Source organism: Podarcis filfolensis (genome assembly GCF_964270895.1).
Source record: "Podarcis filfolensis genome assembly, chromosome: 4".
Taxonomy (NCBI): Eukaryota; Metazoa; Chordata; class Lepidosauria; order Squamata; family Lacertidae; genus Podarcis; species Podarcis filfolensis.
This window is the reverse complement of record NC_139607.1, coordinates 68090462-68110136: the sequence shown is the minus strand read 5'-3', so window position 1 is coordinate 68110136 and position 19675 is coordinate 68090462. Positions and strand designations below refer to the sequence as shown.

The window sequence follows — 19675 nt, the reverse complement described above, 5'->3', positions numbered from 1 at the left end:
ATCATGAAAGAGATCATTTTGACAGAAAGAGAGCACAACGGGAGGCAAACTAGACAATTTTAAAAGGTGGTAGATGTCACAGAAATGTTCAGCAAAGCCATTTTTCTTTTATCTAGAGGCTTTCGAACTATAAATGTGTTAAAATTACTCTTTTCCGCTTTAATTTCTCCCCCCCCTCAAGAATGAACAGTCTTTGTGTACCCTTGTTAATGGGGTCATACTTTGTCTGAAACCTGCATTGCTCTGAATCACTACTCTATGTAAGAATGTCTGGTTTATGATCTAATGTGATGGGGGGTGAGGCAGGTTAGGGAAACAACATTTGATATAACAACCTGGGTGTGCAGAAGGTTCACACGTTCAGTGGCTTCCAGCAGCTCCTGCTCTGCCAATTTACGGCCACGTTCTGTCTGGTCCAGCAGAGCCCTGAGCTCATCCAACTCAGACTGGAGGAGAGTGTTACGTCGGTCAGTGACTGCCAGCTGCTCTTTGAAGTCTTCATTCAGGTGTGTTGAATCATCAAGTTGTACTTGCAGTTCCTGGAGAAAAACAGCAGCATGGTCACACACTGGGCCCAGTGAAGTCAGGCTTTACTCCTGTTATGCAGAGAAGGAATCTTATAGATGGAATCCCTCATATCGCTGTCTTTCAGCGTTAGGATCGACTGTATTGTAGTGCAGGGAATCCTATTCCTCAACCAAGGGGGCACTGTGCTTTGAAGCCCTGGAAGTCAGCCGATGGTTGGAGCTTCAAAGGCACCCCTGATCCAGGCCAGGAGTGCCTGGAACCCCCTTTCATTTTCCTACTGTGGTTTCACCTGTCCCATATGTGGTTTTCACCTTTACCATATATGATGTCAGGTGTAGGGCAGATGGTCATGGCTTGGCCAAAATGACCTGGTAGGCCAAATGGGTAGACCTGGCAGGACTAATCAGGCTGTGGAGGGAGGTTCCCTATCCCCACCTAGCACAATGAATCCATTTTTCTTTGCAATGGACTTTTTGCTGTTAGGAAAGTGATGGGGAACTGCATTGAAATGTATGAAATGGTTAACATGAAGGGATATAAACACCTTAGAAGCAAATAATGATGCTCATTGTTGTATAATTGCCTTGCAAACAACTCAGAATGAATGCTCAATAAAATCGGCATGGGGGAAAGGACAGGAAAAGGTTAAACACCTTCCCTCACATTCTCCCCAGGTTGCAAGTATTCCCCAGAAACCACTTTAGTACTACAAGGGAAAGGTAACTTCTTGTTTGCCTTCTAACCCTAAGTTTGAAGCTGAAGGAGCATCCCCATCCCCATCTTTCAGCCCGGACATTGAGGTCTAGCTCCGAGGGCCTTCTGGCAGTACCCTCACTGCAGGCATAGGCAAACTTGGCCCTCCAGATGTTTTGGGACTACAATTCCCACCATCCCTGACCACCGGTCCTGTTAGCTAGAGATCATGGTAGTTGTAGGCAAAAACATCTGGAGGGCCAAGTTTGCCTATGCCTGTCTCACTGCAAGAAGTGAGGTTAAAGGGAACCAGGCAGAGGGCCTTCTCAGTAGTGACACGTGCCCTGTGGAACGCCCTCCCGTCAGATGTCAAGGAAATAAACAACTATCTGACTTTTAGAAGACATCTGAAGGCAGCCCTGTTTAGGGAAGTTTTTAATGTTTGATGTTTTATCATGTTTTTAATATTATGTTGGGAGTCACCCAGAGTGGCTGGGGAAACCCAGCCAGATGGGTGGGGTATAAATATTATCATTATTATAATTATCATTATTTTGAGTGCAATCGCTCAGAATACTTTTTGTTAATGCCCAGGTCCCACAAGCAACAAGAAGTACCTTTATTTGAGCCTGAAGGATGCGTGTGGTCTTTGTTGCCTCAGAGGCATGCCGGTTAGCATGGCTGAGCTGGATTTCCATCTCATTGAGGTCTCCTTCCATCTTCTTCTTCAGTCGAATGGCCTCATTTCTACTCTTGGCTTCCGAATCCAAGGTGGACTGTAATGTGTCTATGGCACGTTGCTGGTTTCTCCTGATTTTGAAATCATGTTATGTAAGCAAATGTAGGCACAGGCTTCTCTTTTCCTAATTTTCGACTTCAAGCAATGCCCTGTGCTGCTAGTGAAGTCTACCTTTTCACATATAGGTTTTTAGCATAAAGAGTAAATAGGAAACTCCAGCATTCCCCTCCATTCCCATCTCCAGATCTTCTTACTTCTCTCTGTAAAATCATTTCATTTTGAATCTCTTCCCTGAAATACTCTCAACTGTGAAAGATTCCAGGTTTTTTTTTGTTTATTGCCTCTTGTTTATTAATGTATCTTTTGTCAACATATTGTGCAGACAGTAATTATCAATCAGCCTTAACAACATTCTTGCAAATTAAGACAGCATGTACAGATGGCAAAACAGATACATAAGCAGAAGAAAATTGCCCTCTTCTACATAATGTGTTACTGCCAGGACAAGTTTGAGAAATTCTGGTGATTGGTAAGAGACACACTGATCATTTGTGTCTAGTTCTTAAAAAGAAAAAAAAAAAACCTGTGTTGGAGCCAGACTACATTAGGTTCTATTGAATTCCATGGGGGAAGATATTCAGGATTCAAGTCCCATTAGTTTAAACTACATCTAAGTTCAGTTAACCTACTCTGGATGCTGAGAAATACTAAAACTAGAAATCTTGTTTTCTTTTAGATCCAACCCTGTTCTTTTTAAAAATCACACTTCATATATAACTTGGCTCTGTTAATTGCCTTGTGTGCATACTATACCTGAAATTATCAACTTCTTCATCTTTTTCTGCCAGTTTTCTTTCAAATTCTGCTTTAATTTGGGAAAGTTCCAGTTGAAAACGCAATGTCTTGCTTTCTTCATGTTCCAGAGCCCCCTAAAATATATATAATGCATATTAACAACACGGATATAATAACTTTGAAATATGCAGCCTAATCCTATGCTTCATTGTGCAATGGAACATACATAGGATCCAATTCTAGTGTCTAAGGAATGAAGCTTTCTGCAGCTGCATGGGTCTCTAGGAGTGAGAATCAAGGGATATCAACAGCTATGTTTATCACACCCTAACAGTGCAATCCTATGTATGTCTACTCAGAAGTAAGTCCCATTGTGCACAAAAGGACTTAGGCCTGCAATCCTATGTATGGTTACTTGGAAGGATCTCCCAATGAACTTGGTGAGACTTAACCCAGGTTAAGTCTATAGGATTGCACCGCATCTCTCAGGCAGGGTGTCAGGGACTGGTAGGACGCTCTTGAGTGTGCACCGGAGAAGTCTGACTCAGGAGAGGGGTACCGTGATGGCAAGAGTGAGAAGCAAGGGAAGTTTCAAGAGCTAGAGGAAAAGGAAGAACAGGTGGGTCAGGGAAGTGAAGCACTGGGCTCTTCCTCACCCTCTCCTGCACCACTGTCTCCCAGAATCAGGAGCGGGTGGAAGTGAGAAGAGCAGTGGCAGCTTCCACACAGGCGTAGTCTCTGGCTGTGTGTGCCCAGCCTGTTGGGGGAAGATACATAAGCTGGTGGAGGGGACATGGCTCCCTGTTGCTGCAACTGCTCCATAGAGCTCAGACCTGGGAATAGCTGCCTAGATGCTAAACCAGCCTGTGTGGTACTTGGAGCCTACTGTAAGTGTGAGCTTTGACAATATAGAGTTAACTATCTGCCGTGTGCATTCCTTTGGCCAGGGAGCACCCTTGTCTCAGGGCTGGCCCTAGCATTAGCTGTGTGGTTCAGGCGGCAGATGAAGCTGCCATTGCCGCTGTCACCACTGCAGTTGCCACCTAGTCACTAATCCACCATGAAGCACTTCTGCTTTTGCTTCTATAGCAAGCATTAAAAAGCATTTGCCACTGCAGGGAAGTGGAGCCCAGGCCTACATCTCCCCTTCCTAAGATTGAGGCAATGTGGGTGAGGTGGCCTAGGGTAGGAAAGACTCTTAAATTTTAAAGCAGCAATGGGAAGTCTGTGACCCCCAGATGCTATTGGACTACATCTTGGGCCATTGACTGTGCTGACTGGGGCTTGCTGAAGTCCAACAACACCTGGAGGACCACAGGTTTCTGTAAAGAGTAAAGGTAAAGGGACCCCTGACCATTAGGTCCAGTCGTGGCCGACTCTGGGGTGGGGCACTCATCTCGCTTTATTGGCGAACCAGAGCAGCGCACGGAAATGCCGTCTACCTTCCTGCCGGAGCAGTACCTATTTATCTACTTGCACTTTGATGTGCTTTCGAACTGCTAGGCTGGCAGGAGCAGGGACCGAGCAACGGGAGCTCACCCCGTTGCAGGGATTCGAACCGCCGACCTTCTGATCGGCAAGCCCTAGGCTCAGTGGTTTAACTCACAGCGCCACCCACGTCCGTAAACAGTATTCAGCTGTAATTTCCACCACTGCGGCAAAGCAGGGGCAGCACAAGCACTCTCTGGGGCCACCCAGCAAACAATGCTTTGCTCTGATGAAGGACCTCTTTCTTAGAGTTTGACACTGAGGTGTGTGGTGATCCTGGTTATCTTAGAAGTGATTCTTATGCTGCTGTCAGCAAGTGTTTGACTAGGTGAGCCTGCATGTTAATGTGGGACAGGAGGAGGCAGCTGCAGTGGAGGCAGAGGAGCAAGACAGTGGCAACAGCCCACCTCAGGCGGTGCAATGTATTGCACCAATGCTGTTCTCAGGTTAATGAGCATTGAGTAGCAACCAAAGTGATGTCAGAGCCACTTCATAAGTAGCACCAGCACAGCTTTGCTAAAGTATTTTCCTTTAGCAAAGGGTGCTCCGGGAGCTTGCCTCGTGTAAGACACTGCTTGTGTTGTTCTAGCCTCTACATCAGTGGACTCAGGCGGGGGACTCAAGATGTAAGTTACAGTCTTTCGTTTTATTCCTGCACAAATATCCTCTTTAGCTGACAAGACTTCTTATTGATCCCCTAAAATATCAATAAGAAGAAAGTCTGGTTTTGCTATCAGAAAAATTGATGTAATTTGCTCCGGTTTCAACTTCTATGATATGGGATGTTGTGGCAGGATCTTAAGAAGTGAGACTGGAAGGAGTAACCTTTCTCCACAGCTACTGTTGTTAAAGTTGGAGGGGGGGGGATTATATTAATGCATTCACACATTTCGCCTGCAATCCTTCTCATACATACCTGGGATCATTGCAATCAGTGAATATTGCAATCTTATACCTGAGTAGACAGGTATAAGATTGCACTGTCGTGTCTGTTTTGGCCATCGAGTTCATCTCTTTTCCCTCTTCTTGCATAATCTTTTTGCAGAGTTTATATTAAACATGCATAAGAGTTCTCCCCTCCATCAGCTGAGAAGCAAAGAGGCATGGAAGGTGATAAAAAAAGAAAAACTTAAGTGGTAAGGCTGGGGGTTTGGGGACTGACACTGAGATAAGTCAAGGAAGAACTTGGCATTTCTGCAGTCTAGAGACTGCAAAAGACATGGAGATTTGGCTGGACTGTGTGTGTTTGTGAATGTAAGAGCGTTGTGGAGCTAAATCTATTCGGTAAATAAGGTTAATGGGTTATAGGGGCTCTAAGGACTGTTTAATTCTCTCTCAACATCCATAAAAATGGAAATTTGTTCTTCTTTGTGTACAGTTTAGGCTACCATACTATGCACTAGATAATTCATTGCCCACAATATGAAGATCAGTTAGGGTCTGTGGAGTTCTTGACTATCCGGTCATCAGCAGACGCCATCCAGGAAATCTGTGCCATTCAGTTATTAGCAAAAGCAGTGCAAATGAAGCAACAAGTTCACCTGATTTAAACAATCTGACAGACAGAATCAAATAAGGTCTTTATATAGTTATTGGATATGGTTTGGTATCTACTACCTTTAGAAATAAAAGACAGAGGCAATATCTGGCTGAATGCTGTCCAATATTGCTTTTGGATTGTGACAAAAGTCAGAGAATTTTGAAATGTTCTATGAAGGATAGAGGGGTTTTTTTTTACTCCAGGATAATAGCCAACACACACACACACACAAATACATCATGCACTATTTGCATAAGTAATATTTCACGCATGCGCCTCCTAATAAAAACCCATTTGTGCAAGAGGGGAAAGGAGGGGTTTCTACTAAATTAGCATCAAAAGGCAGCCACTTAATATTGGCTGCCACATATCCTAAGCAAATAATTTGTTCTTGGTGGGTCTCAAATCATAGAAGCAATAAGGTACATAATTCCTGAACTGAAACTGTTGGTGATCTACAGCTGACTCAAGCTTTCTAATATTTGGGTAGTGCTCAGAAGCAATGGCTGTGAACTTCCCCCATTTTGAGTTAGCAAGGGGAAAGATGTATGGCTTAGCCGGGTGATTTCTGTACAATAACTACCACAGCAGAGTAATGGGGCTTTTGGAGAGGGAGAGCAGGGTGCTGGTAGAGTTTAGAGGATACGTGGCTGGACTGTATCAGGCCTTTGGAGCTGTTCTCTTTAGTGTGGATGGCCAGGAATACCAGACAACTGGAAAACAAACCCCCACCTTTGTAAATAATATTGAATGTTCCCAAATGGCTTGCAGCTTTTTTTGGTGTTTCCAAGCACCAGTCCCTGGCCCAGAACCACCACCACTACTAATGCACAGCCCCTGCCTAAGACACTTGAATCCCAATGCTGCCACAAAAGAAAAGCAGAAATTATGCATCAGCAAAGGCCAGGGGTTGGATGATACCATATGCAATCCAAAGAGCTAAAGGGCTGGGAGAATGCCTTGAAAGCATTTCTGCAGTTAATGGAGACCTATAGGATTCGTCTGTTAGTATGACACACTGCTTAAGAAGTGGGGAAGAGCAAAACACTTCCCCTTCCATTTTGTTTACAGATCTGTGGCTGTGCTGCTTTCAGCACTAATATGCCATGGCACATTCTAGGGTGATCTGTCAAGGTAAAGCTCTTGAACACACTACAAGCTGATGCATTATGACCAATCAGCTAGAGTATATTCGCAACATATATTATATATAAAAATATAATATATCTATCTATCTATCATGCTTAGCTATTCAAAGCAGTGGGATGAAACATGCTGTTCCTCTGCTCTGATAGCAACACCTTTTTATTTGGAGGGGAAATCCCTGCAAAGTACAAAACAGCCTGCAAGATGGAAAAAGAAAGAAAATATTTTGATAAAAATTAAATAGCTTAAGCTAAATCTTATTTTCAAGTATTCCAAACATTTCTAACAGATGAAGAAATGGAACTTTTAAAAAAAAACTAATTATGTGTGATTTTTTAAGGTTAATTCATGAAAATCCCCTTGGTGATGTTAAATTATTCCACAATATAAACAAATCATGTTCCAGTGCACTGAACAAACCTCCAGATATCACAGCAAATGCAGGTGCCAGGTGGGGAAGCCAAAATGTTTCAGGCGCTCATGAGAATAACTGATGGCTTTTAAGAATATATTCACTCTAGCTTCATAAAAATAAAAGTGATTTGGGGGGTATATTAGCTTTCCAGTCCTCACATTATCCTGATGGCATTGGCTGTATCGTAGTAGATATGAGCAGCCATTTTTCCTCCCTCCAAAAACACTCCTGGGAATGAGGCTGATGGATGACTGTAGTTAGCTTTGGACAGTGGCCAGGCATAAAAGAAAATTAAAAGAAAGGAGAAGAGAAATCCTAGGCTCTTATTTCAAGGTAAGCCCCTACTCTCCCCAAAAGGTGCTAGAATTTTGCCTGCATCAAGAGTCCTCAAATATTCAATCTCATCCTACTTGTGTAGGGAACCAATGATCTCGTGAAAGTCTTGGGGGTACATTCAGCGTATCTTTTTTAAATTCCATGACTGAGATTCTCATCTCTTTTTAACTAACAGCAGGAGAAGTTAAGTTAATTCTGATTGGGAACATGGTATCAGGGGGAGAAAGATTTAACAGTTCCATCAGCCCCATTCTGTTTTCCCAGTGAAATTGGCCCTTCATGCCACTTATTTGAGGCTAACCAGCAGCATTCAACAGTGTTTTGTTTTGTTTTGTTTTGTGGGGGGATTTCCAGCAGGCAAATGGCAGGGAGGGGAGATCAACGTCCCTACATCTGCTCTAAAAAGAGAAAGAGAATCTCAGTTATGAGATTCATATAATTTGATCCTCAAGATCACTTGATTCTCTAGACTGTGTCTGGAAACCAGGAATGGTCAGCACCATGGAGCTACAAAACCTTCACAGTTATGGAGAACGTACTGTACAGCCTCACATTACATCCAGATAGGTCCATTTCCATATTGCATTAAAATCCAAATGAGAGATGTGATATGAAGTGTAGAATCCCTCTTTCTTACATATGTGTTTGTTTATTATTGTTTAAAAAAGATTTTTTATTGTTTCTAATGTATTGTGCATGTGTGTGTATCTATATCTATCTATCTATCTATCATCTATCTATCTATCTATCTATCTATCTATCTATCATCTATCATCTATCTATATCTATCATCTATCTATACTATCTATATCTTAATTGCATTGTGCAGACACAGATAAATAAAACAACACTTGAACATGTTTTGGCAGGGTCACCAGGGACCAGAACCTTGCTTTGGGGTACTGCTGCCTACAAGCCATTACTTGTCCATCCCGGTCCAGGGTAATAGTCTCCGTTGATGCAGCACTCTGTACAGACTTGTAGTGCTTGCTCATCACCATATGCTAACCAAGGATAGGGTGCCTGTGGTGCTCAAAATGTTATGGGACTACAACTCCCATCATCATGGCCATTGACCATGTTGACTGGGGACAATGGAACTCGGGATTGGGCAATGTCTGGAGGGCTGCGAGTTTCCCATCGCTGTCCCAGAACATGCCCAACACTCCCCTATGGCTGTTTATTACAGGGTAAAATAGGTAATGGTGGAAAAGCTACCTTCAGGGAAACTTGTCTGCCATTCCTGATACGCCCAAAGATTTCTAGAGTCCATAGCTCAAATGTCTAATCTGACTGGGTTTTTTTCCCAAAACATTTTTTAAACCCACACTAAATTCAAACGGAAACTTCAAATCGTAAAAGTTGAAATCTTTTGAAAAGTGTACTGCAACAGCACTTGTACATAGCCTACCCTAGGATCCCTACGTAAAGAGAAGGGGAGGAAGAAATCTAAGTAACAATAATATTCCGTATAATAACTACTACATCATTTTACCACACTTTATTTTCCCCGCCTATGCACATGAAGCAAATCTTGCTTATCCTTTGTTTCCTCTGTTTTTCTTTTGGGTGGAAAACTGACAGCGATTCTAGACACCTCATTTCTTGTTCCAAACCTTTGTCCTACCTCAGCTTCTTCCAAGGCTAGCTGGACTTCCGATTTTTCTTGTTCAATCTGCTTCTTCATCTTCTCCACCTCATGAAGGTTCTTGTTTCCTTCACTGATCTGGTCAGTTAGATCTGAAATCTCCTCTATTTTAAAAAAAAAAAATTAGAAAGAAAGACCAAAGCGTCAGAAAGTCCTGAATGCACCAAGTTATCTTTTCACAACGGCAATTTAGTTTTTCCTATCTTGCTAAAAACTGAGAAATTTATGTTTATCTATTTATTTAAAAATTGGTGGGTGCGTGTCATATAGAATCATCAAATTTATTAAACAGGCTTATGGGGAAATGAAAGCTATCAACTGCATTTGAAGATCACATAGGTTAAAACACATTCATTGCCCTGCTTTTGTGACAGAATATTTATATGATTTTTTTTTTTTACGGATAATGTATTCTGCATGTACTTACTCTGAGGCTTATTTTTGCTTTGTGATGTGTGTATTGGTATGAGTGTGTGCATGCTCTAGGCTTAGTTGGTCAAAGAACAATGAAATATTTCTTATATTTATGATTGTTTTTTAATGATAAAAAGTGATAATGATAACAGTACAACCAGTCCTCTAGAACTGGGTTTTGATCTCCTTCCTCTGTGGTTCCCAGTTCCTGAAAACAGAGGTGAAAACTCTTATTTGACACAGCTGAAATCAGGGAAAGCTACATGGCTGCATTTTCATCCTGACAGAAGCGCTTGGAGCAAACATTGATTGGTTGGCTCCAGCTCTGGCAGTTCTGTTCACAGTTGCAGACAAAACAGGGTGCATGCCAATCGACTGGAGCAGGGTAATTGCGGTGCCAATCTTTAAAAGGGGGCTTAGAAATGATCCAGCCAATTCCTGCCAGTAAGTCTTCTTAGTACATTATAAGCTAAACACTTACACAATAAATGAATTGACTAGATAGAAGCACAAGGTATATTATTTAATGAAGGAGCTGTCTTTAGACAAGGCCAGTGTATCTTATATCATTGCTCTCTACTACCCCATTCAGTTGAGAAGTATATTCAAACAGGGGCCAATTGACCTGAAATCTGCTCTTGCCACAGTGGCCTGTGAAATTTAGTGGGATAAACGGACAGTTACCAGTACTCCACTCCAGGTGGGATAAACGGCCACCTTACCACTTCATCCAGCACTTATCAGGGACTCAGACAGGGGTGCACACTGGCACCAATTATTTTTAAAATGTGTTTATTAAGATCCAGTCTTTCCTCTTGCAGTTGTCGATTCTTATCCTCCTGATTTTGTTATATGCTGGCAATAATGTCTTGCTCTCAAAAACTCTGCTTAGTCCGGAAAGGCTGTTGCAAATCTTGTTAAGCTCATTATATTAATGAATGGCTTTTAATTATCATTAAGATAGATTCTATCTGGCAGAGGGCGAAAGATCCTCCAAGCTCAGTTCAAACGGCTTCCTTAAAGTTAGGGAATATTTTGAACAATCACATGCTATTTTATTATAAAATGGTCAATATGCAATTGTTATTAAAGAACATATTCTGTGGAAGGACAAAATATTAAATATATTGTGTCAAAGTGTTTCAGTTTAGTATATAAAACAGCATTAACATGGGTCATAGAAGAGGCAATGAGAAGACAGTCAGGTTTACTTATGCACATCCCTGTCCCATCCACATGTAAAGCATGGCTGGATATCTTAATGGATATTGAAATGGGCTCATGGGTGAGAACAGCTGTGCCTTCCATCCTACACTGCCTCACATTCTAATGTTCCATCACTTCAGGACCTTTTCTTCCCTGTCCACCTAACTTCTGGTATTGGGAGATAAGAGAGGCACATGCACATTTTCAACTCTTTTCACCTGTACATCCCTCTTTGTATTAAAACAAGACCCATGACTTTATATGTGAATGGGGCAGGCAAATGAACAGCATGGCCACATCTAGTTTGGCCCCTAGCTATAAGCAATCTTCAGAGGTGGTAGGGGTCTTTAAGTTCTGATAAGATTAGTTCATGCCCCTAGATTATTTTAGACTTTGCAGGAGATTTGTCCAAGTCCCATCTTATAGGGACAATATGATACTAAGCCCATACATTATTGGTAGCCTTGCTGTAGGAGAAGAAATAGGCAACTGCAGTGTTATTCCTATCCATTCCTCACTCCCATTCATCATTTCTATCATATCTGGTCACCACCCTCTCACCCACCAAGGAAAATTAAGGTTGCCCATGCCTGCTTCAAGTGAACCACTTCATATGCTTCTGAATACCAGTTGCTGGAAGCCACAGGGGAGGATAGTGCTGCAGTACTTGGGTCCTGCTTGTGGACATCCCACAGGCAACTGGTTGGTCACTTTGAGAACAGGATGCTGGAATAAATGGGCCATTGACCTCATTTTATGTTCTTACGATTACATCTATGTTGCCAGTCTTTGGAGTAGCAGGAGGATCTGATACCAGCTGGTTTCACTGGAGAAAAGCTAAGCTCTTAGACTAATGACAAAAGGCATCTGGCCCCAATATATCTCTCAGTCCTCAGAGCAAAAATATTTTATGATGTAGAGACTGTTTCCTTGTCTTGTTTGTCTTGTGCAATGGTGAAGCTAAACTGCTAGGACTCATGAGCTCTCTTTCTTTCACCATCTGGCTTCCCCCTCCACTCTCCGATTCAACTCGCTTGACTGTCCCACGTCTCAAGTGCAGGACTTACCTTGGAGATTCTTGTTTTCCCTCTTCAAGGTCTCCAGATTGTCCATGCTCTCTTCGTACGCATTCTTCAGCTTAAATAATTCCGTGCTGAGGCTTCGGGCTTCCTTCTGGGCACCTTCAAGCTCTGCTTGGGACTCCTCATACTTTTGTTTCCACTCATTAAGGATCCTGTCAAAATTGCGCTGCTTCTTGTCCAAGGACCCCGCTGCTGCGTTGGACTTTTCCAGATCAATCATCATGTCCTCCAGCTCATTCTGCAACCTGTGCTTTGTCTTCTCCAGAGAAGAGCATTTGGCATTGGCCGCCTCGATGGCTTCCTCAGCCTCTTGGAGACGAGCTGCCAACTTTTTCCTAACAGAACAGGTACATGGTAAAACGACCCACAGTGAAAAGGCTCTTAATATTACCAAATCAAAACAGCGTGAATTTCCCTTTGTGGCATTGTTATTTGCTACATTTAAGCAGTCAGAGTGGCTTACAATTTAAAATAGCAGCTTACAGCTTAAGATGCATGATACAAAAGGGGAAAGGAAGGGGTTGTAAAGGATGAAAATAAGCAAATTTGTTTCCGTATTTCATGTTGACTTTCTTTATTATTGAGCATTCTTATATACCGCTTTGTGTAAAACAGGATAACCACTTCCAAGCAGTGTACATTGAAACCAAGAGTACCAATAGGGACCACACACATGCACACACAAGATGAAGAATACAGTTAAAACCCACCAATAAAATAAAATCATGTTACATTATGAAGCTACATTGTGAAACTGCCAGAGACAGTTCTGGGTCAAGAGTAATCAGATGGCCATTGGCCCTAGCCAAGCCAACAGAGGGGGTCTTGCTGTCTCATCTGTGCCTCTCAGGCAGCCAAGAGGAATGAAAACTGGTAAGACATTTCAAGGAAGGGAGGAGCCAAAGGGCAAGCTGATGGAGAGGGTTTTGCTGTCTCATCTCTGCCTCCAATGCAGCCAAGCAGAAGAAGAATTGATGAGACGTTTCTGGGAAGAGAAGAGCCAAATAGCAGTTGGGCCTAGCTACCCTTCAAACGGGACTTCACACTTCAGCGGGAGTGTGTGCCACAGATCAGGAAAGGTGCCATGAGGATGTCACCTTGGTTAATGAGCAGAGTTAAAGAAACTATTAGAGGTGAGAAGGTTTCCTTGGAAAAAATAAATGGAAGCCTTGTCCAAATGAAGAGAACAAAAAGGATCATAAATTTTGGTGAAACAAAGTGCAAGTGGACAGTTGGGGATGCTAAGATATTGGGCACATTGCTAAAAAACATGGAATTTGACAACATAAAGTTCTTTAAATAAATTTGAATTGGAAGACTGTCTAAGGAGGCAGGTGAACCCTTGGATGACAAGGGAATCAAAGTTGTGCTAAAGGAGGATTAGGAGAGAAAATGAAATAATTATTTGCATCTGTCTTCACAATGGAAGATATAGGGTGATCCCAATGCCTAAACTAACTTTTGTTGGAAAGGAGTCTGAGGAACTGAGGTGGATAGAGGCGATGAGGGATGAAGCTCTTGGTCTAACAGACAAAATAGAAACTGACAAATTACCAGCTCCAGATGGCATCCACCTGAAAGTTTCCAAAGAACTCAAAGGTGAACTTGGTGATCTTCTAACAAAAACATGAAACTTGTCCCTCAGATCAACCTCCATACCTGAGGACTGGAAAGTAGTCAATGTAACATAATTTATTTTATTTTTTTTTAAAGGGATCTGGGGGGATCCTGGAAATTACAGGCCTGATAGCTTAATGTGTGCCCTGGGAAAACTGGTGGAAAGTATTGTGAAAGATAAAATAACCAAAAACAGCCAGCAAGTGTCAACAAGTGCATAGGTAGATGCAATCCAGTTGATATAGTGCACTTGGACTTTAAAAAGACTTCAACAAGGTACCTCACCAAAGATTCCTGAGTCAAAAAATAAGAGGAGAGATCCTCTTGTAGATCAGGGATTGGTTAAGCAGCAGGAGAGTAGGAATAAATGGGCAGTTGGAGAGATGTAGAAACTAGAGTCCCCCAATAATCAATATTGGGACCTGTGCTTTTCAACTTGTTCATAATCAGTCTAGAGTTAGGAGCAAGTTGTAAAGTGGCCAGGTTTGCTGAGGACATGAAATTGCTTAGGGTCATTAAAACAAGAAGAGACCATGAAGAGCTCCACAAGGACTTCTCCAAAATGAGTGAATGGGTGGTAAAAAGATAGCAGTGACAGGGCAAGGGAAAAATGTCTAGAGAGTGAGTTCTTTAACTGGGGCACCACACGCAGCCACCAGTCTTACCACCCAAGTCAGGGATGCCTTAGATCAGCCTTTCTCAACCTGTGGGCCCCCAGATGTTGTTGGACTACAACTCCCATCACCCTTAGCTAGCAAGGCCAGAGCTCAGGGATGATGGGAGTTGTAGTCCAACATCTGGGGACCCACAGGTTGAGAACCAATGCCTTAGATGAGTTTCTCAAGTAATGAGCAGGCTCACATTGGTTTTCCTGATCATCCTGGATTAGTGACATGATTGCAACAGGAAGCCATAAGAAATAAGACGTTGATATGTTTGGATTGTAATTTATAATCACATCTGATGTAGATGCTTTAGCCAAGGTTCCTGCATTGCGGGGGGTTGGAGTAAATGACCTTTGGGTCCCTTCCAGCTCTGAGATTCTATGATCTCACTGCATGGAACTGCATGCAGTCTGTGATCTAGAATGTAACAGTTTAAAACAAGAATACATGTGGAAACGTAGGATGGCATCTCTTGTATATCTTACTTGGCATCTTCTAGCTCCTCAGTCCTTTGAATAGCATCGGTTTCATATTTAGTTCTCCACTGTGCCACTTCCGCATTCCCCTTGGAGAGTGCCCTCTGAAGCTCTGCCTTGGCTTCTTGCTCCTCCTCAAATTGCTCCCGCAGGAGGTCACAGTCATGGCGGGCAGCTTGCAAAGCATGGGCGAGGGCATTCTTTGACTGTAGGAGAGGGGGGCGCTGTAGTTAGCACATTCAGCTGTGGACAAAGCAGCTACTACAAGCACTGAAACTCGTTCTGATGGTGGGTTCGCCACCTGGAAATTTCCCCTTTTCCAAACTCTGTACTCCTATTTCTTCCATCACACTGTCTCAATCCTTAATAGCAACCACAGCATTTCCCAGTCATACTGCGACTATTGTATCCCCAGCAGCCTGCATTTCACTAATATCTGCAGACTGAGGCACATCCTCAGCTTATGCACTTAAGTCCCATTCCACTGCACTTACTTGAGCGCATGTGGTTCCATACCTGCTTAAGGGCAATACCTTAAAACCGAGTCGTCGTTTCAAGCTGAGTCAGAATCATGTTGGGAGCCTCAATCAAAGCCTTACCTTGCTCTCTTCCTCCAGCTGCCTTTTAAGCTCTTCTATTTGTTGAGTGAAAGACAACTTCCCTCGGGAAAGTTGGTTTATAAGCGATTCTTTCTCTTCCAGCTGTCTTGTAAATTCACCTGCCGGAGGGGTAGCACAAAAAAAGATGATGAGCATCAGCTTTCCATGACAAGGGAGGAGGAGGGCAAGGAGAAGATATTCCCAGGAGTTCTGAATAATTGAAAGTAACCTGTGACCCTTTTGCCCTTCAGGCATACGGGGGTGGTTTGATGAGGTAGATTGGGGATTTTGTGGCATTGGACATAATTAGCTACGTCCACATTTTGCCTATGCCAGCATGACAGGAGACATCCTAAGAAGTCCTCTGGACACAGCCATAGGACCTGGGGAAACTGTAGTATTTGATGATGGACTTGAAACATGCATGGGAGAGTCCCACTGATCACAATATTAAAGTGCTCATATGCTATGCTGCACACTCTACTGTAACATGCTCTATGCAGGGCTGCCATTGAAAACCATTCAGAAACTTCATTTGGTGCAGAATGTCGCTGCTAAAATCTTGGCATCTGGGGTCATGTGATCCCCCCTTATTCTGTCAACTCCCAGTCAATCTTCTAGGGCCGTTTACTGTGCAGTCACTGTACCCCCTGTGCTGAGTCTTTAATCTGTGTTCACATGACTTTATCCAAAATGCATCCTGTACTTTGTTATAAAATACTACAGTTTGATGTGTTGTTTTCAAACCAGCTTCATGCTGACCGGAGTCTTTAAGCCATTCCTAATTCATCTCTAGCCAAGGGGTGAACACCTTTGCATAGGGTACAAACATCCCGGCCCCTCAATGTCTCCCAGTGTTTACACAAACAGAAATGAATCAGAAGCTAATGATGCATTCAGGTGGGGGGCAGGGGGGAGCTGGAAATGCACCAGAAAAAACAATAATGTGAACACATGATTCAAGGTGCTGGTTATTAGCTATAACAACCTAAGCAGCTGGGATCTAGCTTGTCCTGTGTGAATCTGGCTGTCCTTTGATTAGCTAGCACACCCATCTTCCCTGCCTTTGCCTTCTAAGGCAAGGGTAGAAACAACATGCAAGAGGGCATTTTCTATGGTGACACCCCATGTGCAGAAGTAACTTCCTCTTGATTTGTGATGCACCCCACTCCAGCAACTGAAAACATTTCTTTTTTTCAAACCAAGTTTTGTCTCCTCTGTTGCTGCTTGTTAGTGCTGTTCTTTGCATTTTTGCTTCTTGCCATGTTGTTAGATTTCTCAATTTGTGTTTTAATGATTGGGTCACTGTTGTTTTCATGTTTGCTTTTTATTTGTAAGCCACTTTGAGTGAGTCATGTCTGAACATGCCCAGGAATCTAATAAAATGATATCATCCCTTCAGGAAAAAGAAGTTGCCAATTGGGAAAAGATCACAGAAAGCTGTTATTGCAAGCTGAACCGGAATGAGTCCTTGGTGGGCAATGAATGGAGTGTTGTGGAAAGACAAGTGCATTTTGCATCAGGAAAACTTCTACTGAGCATCCAGCATAAATCAACAGCAGCAGTAAAGGTTGGGAGTCAATGTGATAAATGTTGTATAGCCATGAAGCTGGTCCTCCCTCCCTTCCCATGTTTCATCATGTGGACAGGTATATAAGGAGAGGACAGAAAACTAGATGGAAAGGAAGAAGCAATTGACCAGCAGATGAAAGGGATCTGTTCTTATGTAGGGGAAAGGGAGAAGAAAGAGACGTGAGTTCCTCATGAAAATATTGCACATGTGCAATTATGTGGGGATGGGCAGATCAGTGTATTTCTGATATACATATTTCTGATAAGTTTTAAAAAGAACAAAAAGGATGAAATTTAAAAATGTGTGTTCATCATATTTCTGGCAAATCTTTATGTATATTGTGTGTGTGTGTGTGTGTGTGTGTGTGTGTGTGTGTGGAGTAGAAAATTTCTCACAAAATTTGGAGAAATACAGTATCCAAATGATAATTGCACTTCATTCCACACAGTGGTTCAGTGAGTGCAAATCAGATTGTTCTGCAACCACATAAAGATGTGGACTGAATTAAATCTTCAAGCATCCCGCCTGACTCATGTAAGGTGTTGCCATGCTCACACTTCCTATGGCTATAACAGTGTTTGCCCAACCTACCATTTTCAGTTTGCAGCTTCCCTTTTTGGGCAGTGAGGTCATTCACCACACGAGTCATCTCGTCCACTTTAGTTTTTGCCTCATTGAGATGGTCTTCCAGAGTACGACAGAGTTTTTCTGCATTTGCCTAATGTGGTTAGAACAAAGGTAATCAAACACCCAATCCCAATCAAAGTGCATTGCTCATCTCATTTGTCCCATAAAAAGACCAATATCTGACAATTAAGAAAGATCATGACAATCTTTTTCTATGTAACAGAAAGATAAATCTTGGCATATGCCAATTAGTCTAGAAATTCAGGAGGCAAAACATAAACCATCCAACATTAGGGCCACAATTTCTGTGCAAAGTGTAAAATTTGGTTTACAAAATTTGCAAAAATGAAAAGGGCCCACCAACAATTATAATTAGAAAAAGAGCAATAGCTGCAATGATATATTTTAAAAAGTATTTTTATATGCATATACCAAAGATTCAGTTTACTGGAAGGAATAATAAAAACAGATTCTTTTAAAATAATTAATTGTGTCCAACAGTTTCAAAGTACAGTAAGACTTACATAATCTTGCACGCAAGACTACGATAACCTTTTGTCTTTATCACATACATACTCACCAGTTTGCTTCAGCTATATAATATATTTTGACAACAAGAAGAACATTATTTTTTGTTGTTAATATCTTACTGGAGTCATACAAAAGCAAAAGCAAAAGCAAACACACTGAGCTACTATATGATTGTTGTTTGCACTGAGTCTTGTGGCACCTTAAAGATGGATAAATTTATTATGACATAAACTTTTGTGGACCAGAGTTCACTTCATCAGCTGCAGTGTTCCCTGTAGGCCACAAAAGCTTATGCCATATGAAATTTGTTAGTGCTTAAGGTACCACAAAAATCTTTGTCATTTTTTGCTACAAAAGACTAGCACAGCTACTTCTCTAGTAGAAATCGTTACATGACAGTGTGTGGCAAATGGAAGGGAATCAATCATGTAATTAATAACAGCTCTGAATTATTGAACTGAATTGATGCGATAGAAAAAAGTTCACACTGAAAATTACACATCTGTGAGCCATAAACACATCCTTCTTAAGAGATGCCTTAAGAGTTGCTTGGGAGTTAAATATCCCCAGAGGAGTATTATTCAATTGTTCTGTATATCATTTATAAAACCTACGCAGGATGAGAGCTTTCCAAAGATCATAATGTGGAAAAAAACATACTCCACCTTCATTCCCCCTCCTGCCAAAATCAGAAAGTATACTAGTTTAGCATTCTGTATGAGAATAGTGTGATCTGCAAAGCCATCATAAATATATCAGAATATCTATGAATTATTAGAGGATGCAAAAGCTTGCATGCTATTTGGTGATATTTTGGTTGGCCTAATAAATATATTGCCCTAATATGGATTTTGACATTTATTAATAGCGATGCATTATGGTTTGCCAAAAAGCTAGTACCAAGTACGACTGGAGGAGTTTTAGAAATGATTACAGAATGATATGTGGAGAAAAATTTGGAAAACCCAGTGTCTGATTCAACATGGTGAATATCCTAGAGTTGTAAGGCATAGTAAGATGAGCAAAAGTAAATACAGTGGAACCTCGGGTTGCAGATGTAATCCTTGATGGAGGCACGTCCGCAACCCACAGCATTCGCATCCTGAAGTGCCGCGTCTGCGCAGGCACCGGTGCGATCTGGCGCTTCTGTACATAGCACAATTTAGCGCTTCTGCGCATGTGCGAGCAGAGAAACCCAGAAGTAACCCGTTCCGGTACTTCCGGGTTTCCTGCAGTCCACAACCCGAAAACACATAACCTGAAGCATCCGTAACATGAGGTATGACTGTATATAATTAATTTAAGAAGTTAAAATGGACACTTGAAGGCTAAGAAGTTAGGCAAGCATGATTCTCAGAGAAGGCAGGCACTCAAGGGAGAAATTGTTATGAGTTTGTGGTGGGATCAGACTCCCCTAAAAGGGTTGAGCAAAGGTTGGAAATAACGCTGGCCAGCTTCCTCATGAGGTAACCACTTGATAATGGCTGAGTCTTTAACCCAACCAAAGGTACCAGATGGATCATCTGGAGATTCAATGCCAGACAGCCAAATGGGTGA

General features: G+C 42.1%; 1 protein-coding gene across 2 annotated transcripts in view; it reads right to left on the bottom strand.

Annotated features, from left to right (window-relative positions):
* MYH15 (myosin heavy chain 15) overlaps positions 1–19675 on the bottom strand; it is a 95231-nt gene that overhangs the window by 8976 nt on the left and 66580 nt on the right. For both annotated transcript variants that reach the window (XM_083611367.1, XM_083611368.1), the window contains exons 31-38: positions 17552–17678; positions 15388–15506; positions 14798–14994; positions 12016–12365; positions 9308–9432; positions 2774–2889; positions 1839–2031; positions 336–539 (exon numbers count right to left, since the gene is read on the bottom strand). In XM_083611367.1, the coding sequence (XP_083467493.1) occupies positions 336–539; positions 1839–2031; positions 2774–2889; positions 9308–9432; positions 12016–12365; positions 14798–14994; positions 15388–15506; positions 17552–17678 (1431 nt within the window). The remainder of the gene's footprint in view (positions 1–335; positions 540–1838; positions 2032–2773; positions 2890–9307; positions 9433–12015; positions 12366–14797; positions 14995–15387; positions 15507–17551; positions 17679–19675) is intronic.